This window comes from Euprymna scolopes, chromosome 8, assembly GCF_053919585.1.
Source record: "Euprymna scolopes isolate OS-2025 chromosome 8, ASM5391958v1, whole genome shotgun sequence".
In the NCBI taxonomy this organism is placed as follows: Eukaryota; Metazoa; Mollusca; class Cephalopoda; order Sepiida; family Sepiolidae; genus Euprymna; species Euprymna scolopes.
Genome location: NC_136489.1, coordinates 43,597,768 through 43,603,014, shown reverse-complemented (window position 1 = coordinate 43,603,014; position 5,247 = coordinate 43,597,768). Strand labels below are relative to the sequence as shown.

The following is a 5,247-nucleotide window of genomic DNA, read 5'->3' as shown; positions in this document are numbered from 1 at the left end:
TTATTTCCATACTTTGTGGATCAGACGCGAACGCAGACCCCACAATTTTAATGAACCACCGTTCTGCCAGATCAAACATACCCATTCCTGCGTCTCGATACATCTTCTATCATTATATGTAATCAGTTTTTTAAAATAGTCAACCATAGAGGAGCCTATTCGTGACCAGACACACACACACACACACACATTCAGCTTTATATTATAAAGATATGCACGAGCAGGCCGCCCGGCATTGCCCAGTCATAACTTTTTTTTTTTTTTTAAATGACTCGTGCGCCACCACCGAGAATCGAACCAACGTGTTCAGCTTGCGATTTACTTTTTCCTTTGACGTTAATGCCTGAGCTATGAAGACATGTTTGCTGCAAGGCTAAACATTAAAACATGAACCAATAGCTATTACATTACGCAATAGCAAGAGGAGACTTAATTCCAAATATTTCTCATGTGTTATATTTTCCCTCTTTTTGAAATAAGGTACGATTATGAATATCTCCAGTATCAAAAACCCCTTATACACTGTGAAATTTACTTTATGTATGAAAACCAAAGAGGGGGATATAACATATGAAAAATATTTGGAATCAAGGTGATGAATGACCCCCTTAATATGCGAAGTTAAGGGAAAATGTCACATAGCCCACTACACAATTCAGATCATTACCTTTCCAACGAGCCTTCATTTGTTAAATTCTGAGCAATAGTCGCTGAGATTTGGAACTCATAAAATTGCAAGTAGCTGGTAAATCTATGGATATATCTATACTGGTAGCCAAATTGAATAATGAAATGCTCAAATCTTTGGTTCTATGCGACGAAACTACATAAAAGATTTTGAAGATTATTCTATGGTTAAAATTTTATGGCAATTGGTAAAAAAAGAACCTATACTTTCATTTGAAACCAATAAAATATGCCCAAATATGCCTACTTTGGTATGTATAGTGTCCTGCAGGCCAGCTTCAGTTTTGCTGCTTCAGTTGTCTCCTCTGTGGCCTTGCCAGGCGACTAATAGATATATATATATATATATATATATATATATATATATATATATATATATTACTAATCACTTTTTAGTGGGAGATTAGGGTCAGTTTGTTATGTAAGTTAAACTAAAAATGATACTCTCAACAATGCTAGATATTCTGCCAAGGGTTATACTCTTACGGGGTTATTTTGCCTAAAGTGTTTAACGTATGCGAATACGGTGACGATTTCTCTTTAAAATATCAAGTAACAAAAGTATTAGGTTTGAGGAGGGGAAATACAATTTGCTTTATTAAAATATATCTCTACATAAAATTACACACACACACACACACACATACATATATATATATATATATATATATATATATATATATATATATATATATATACACTAGCAGGAGACCCGACGATTCCCGGGATTGAATAATAATTAGCGAATTTTTCACACTCTCATATTTTTATTGTCATCGAAACAGGTAAAATCGACTATTTTTCAATCAAATCGATTGATTGTGTGCTCTAGTTAGGGATCCATTGCGGTGCACGGAGACGAAGCTTCACATTCCTCTCGCAGTTACTTAGTCCACAATACATTGTTGTCTACATTGCACTGTAGAGAACCTACTATTGATTTTATATAATTATTTTTATATCATGGCTTAAAATATAGTTTAAAATGCAAAAATCAAGTACCATGCTTTAATCGTGCTTTGAACAGAAACATTCATTTCAAACGCGCCTCTGCCATAGCAAAGAACCATGTGTTGATTTTATATGCCTGGCCTGACTGGTTGTGCGGTTATAATGGCTTGAATTCAAGTTGCAGATAAATAGAACCATGGTGGAATTGTGCTTTAAACAGAAACATTTATTTTGAATGCGCCCCTGTCATATCAAAGATCCTACTGTTGATTTTATATGTCAGGCTGTTCGGCTTGTGTGGTATTAAAACTTCTCAAATGCACTTGTGATGTTAGGCTGTGTAAGGTGTTAACTCTGGTATAAAATCGCCTGTTCCTCCTGTCATCAGATCATTTCGATTATGGATATTTATCGAAGACATTCCGATACAAAACCTATACAAGAACATTGCCAGGCACATAAAGTACATTTGTGTAAAATTTCATAAAAATCGGCCCAGCCGTTTTCGAGTCCATAGGGAACGAACTCACACACGCAAAGTTCCTTAGTAGGTTAAACTTTGAAATTAATAAAGTGATCTTTAGAACTCATGAGCACAACTATTTGACGTAAGAATTGCTAATGTGGGATACATTTAGTTTACTGCAAAATTGGTTTAGAATTTAACGTGAAATTCAAACGCCTCAAGTTTTATGTAATTTAAACGATAAATGTTAAATATATGCATTAATAAACATTCACAAAGCTTCGGTTTATTCGGAGTATTTGACGGGATTTGTAGGAGACATCATATGGACACAGCGTTCCATTTGAACATTAAAATCTTTCCTATGTGGCATTAAATCTGATCCATAATTATTGGACACCAAAATAAGAAACGTTCTATGGATTTCATTTTCTTTGTAAGATTCCTAAAACTTAAGTCCCGCATTTTATACATTTTTCTGGAATCAAAATCATGTAATGAACTCGGAGCCAAATTGGAATAACAATTCTAGACATAAGGTTTAGTATCATTATATCTTGATTTTAATCTTCGTAAGGTGACATAAAAGCGGTACACTTTTCCGTTCGATGAATTGATTTTCTATTGTTTACGGACCGTGCTGAAGTAATAACGGTATTATTTAGAAAGCCCTTCTTCACATGAGAATGAGGAGGCTTTGTACCAGAATGCCACACCTAAAAATGCATGTTTTCACCTTTGTTTTTAAGTTTGTTTGTTTGTTTGTTTTCCGACAATTTACAGACTTTAGCAGAAAAACTTTTGAAAAAAAAAATGACTTTTAAGAAGAGGGTTCACTTTCTCGTTATAACATTCTAATCACGTGACACATCGATAAAGAAATGGACAGTAAGTCAGGTTGCAATGAAGTAGAATTTTCTAACTAGAAAGTGAACCCCCTCCTTAAAAGTAACTAATGTTTTTTTTGTTTTTGTTTTTTCGAATTTTTTCTACCAATATGATACTTGAGTTTGTAATCTATGAGAAACGTCGGAAAAAAAACTTTTACAAAACGTGGAAAGCACGCATTTTTAGGGGGTGAGCACTCTCGTACCGGTCTGGTCTACCAATATTTTATATTTTACCTTACGATATAATAAACAAAAGATATCGTAAAAATTGAATTTAACTTGAAAGTTCTACCTAAAAAAGAAACAGCACAGTCTGTAAACTGCAGAAGTATCAATTATATTATTGACTAATATGGTACCCGTCCCAGGACGGATATTTTGTTAGTTGTTTGATGAAGAAGAAAAAAAAAGAGTATTTATGCAGAATACGGACCATGCTGAAAGTATAACGTTATTATTTAGAAATTCATTCTTAACATGGGTAGGATTTAAAAATAAAAAAACTATTCTGTATTTTCACCTAACAATTTAATAAATTAAAGATGCCGTAAAAATTGAATTTAACTTGAAAATTCTAAGCAACAACACTGTCCGTATTCTGCATATAAGTACCGAAAAGATTGAAAATAAAAGTAAAGACTTACCAAATGCCGCCAAGATCAGCAGCGCCAAACTCGGGCTCATTTTTTTTAAAACAGATGATAATAAATATATATTGCTTTTTTTCTATTTTCTCTCGTTTTCAATTTTTTAGCGTTCTTTCGTGTGTGTTGTATGAGGTTTTCTAGCACGCTGTTGTAGTTTGCGTACCACCAGTTTCTCGCTCTCTTAACTTCTTTTTTCTTTTTATGTATTTCTTTTTTCTTTTTATGTATTTATTTTTATTTTTTTTTTTATTATTATTATTTTTTTTTTTTTTTTTTACTTTCCTCTCTCGTTCTCTCGCGTACGCACACTCTCTACCGTACAAGAAGAAATGTAATAAGTCCTTGTTTCTTGCCTGCTCGAATTGTCATGAAGTGTTCCCTACTCTCTGCTGGTCGGAATGAGGCGAATGCGGCTTTTTTTGACATTTACAAACTCCTGTCACAATTTTACCAGCAAATATAAAAAAAAAATCGTTTCAAACCGACAGCTGTAGTAGTTGTAATAGTAGTAGCCAGTGGTGGGAGTAAGAGTGCTTGGAGTAGCGGTAGTAGTAGTAAATTTTACGCGGTAAATGCAGTCCCTCAACAAGGACGATGTGGCTTGTCTTGAAGCCAACTTGTCACTGGGTTGCAAGAAAACCCTATCTCGAAGCTTGATCCTCTTTTTTGAGGGGTGGGTTCCATGGTGTGGTTCATCAGACAGGCGATTATTTGGTTGGTCAATAAGTGCCTCCTTTTTACCGTCTGTCTGTTTCGTTTTGTTTGTTCTTTTTTTTTTAAGTTTTATCTCTCTCTCTCTCTCTCTCTCTCTCTCTTTAATTGCTTTTCCTTTTCTCTTCTTATTTTTTGTATATCTTCCTTTCTTTCGTTTGTTTGGAGTTTTCGACTCTCTCTCTCTCTCTCTCTCTCTCTCTCTCTCTCTCTCTCTCTCTCTCTCTCTCGCTTACTTTTTATTTTATCCGTTTGTTTTACTTTTGCTACTCCCTCTTCTCTTCCTCTCTATTTAATTATTTCCCTTGTTTACTTTACATTACACGCTCTCCTTTCTCTCTCTCTCTCTCTCTCTCTCTCTCTCTCTCTCTATTTCTCTCACTTCCCCTATCTCTCACTATCTCTCTCATTATCTCTCTCTTCTTCCCTTCACGTGCAACCCAACATTTCAGTGTCTATTGTCAATCGCGATTTAAACAAAAAACAAATTTTACTTAATTGTCAATGACCATTACTCGCTTTCTTTGCACAAAAGGAAAGTCCTTCCCACACTGGATATCGTCATCGCACAACTCCCCTCCCCAAATCATCTCTTTCGCACCGACAAGGATTTCTTCCGATTTAGCTGTCTTTCTCTCCAATTATTACGCAGGCGCGTCTTTTATTCCAACGTCAACGGCTTTGCATAGACGGAAATTCGTAAAAAAAAAAAAAAAAAAAAATGCCCGAAAAACTTCCGAAATATATATTTTTTTTAATAAGTTTTGTTTTTCAACGACTACAATCACTCACTCATACACACACGGAGACATACAGAGACAAAAACACACAAGCACATACACATACACATACACATACACATACATACACAGATACATACGCACGAAAACTCGTA

At 34.7% G+C, this 5,247-nt stretch overlaps 1 protein-coding gene across 1 annotated transcript in view; it reads right to left on the bottom strand.

Moving 5' to 3' along the window:
• Positions 1-3,867, bottom strand: part of LOC145283539 (uncharacterized) — a 139,533-nt gene extending 135,666 nt beyond the window's left edge. Inside the window, exon 1 of the mRNA XM_080132409.1 lies at positions 3,639-3,867. Coding sequence (XP_079988535.1) covers positions 3,639-3,678 — 40 coding nt within the window. The 5' untranslated portion in view covers positions 3,679-3,867. The remainder of the gene's footprint in view (positions 1-3,638) is intronic.
• Positions 3,868-5,247: the final 1,380 nt, after the last annotated feature.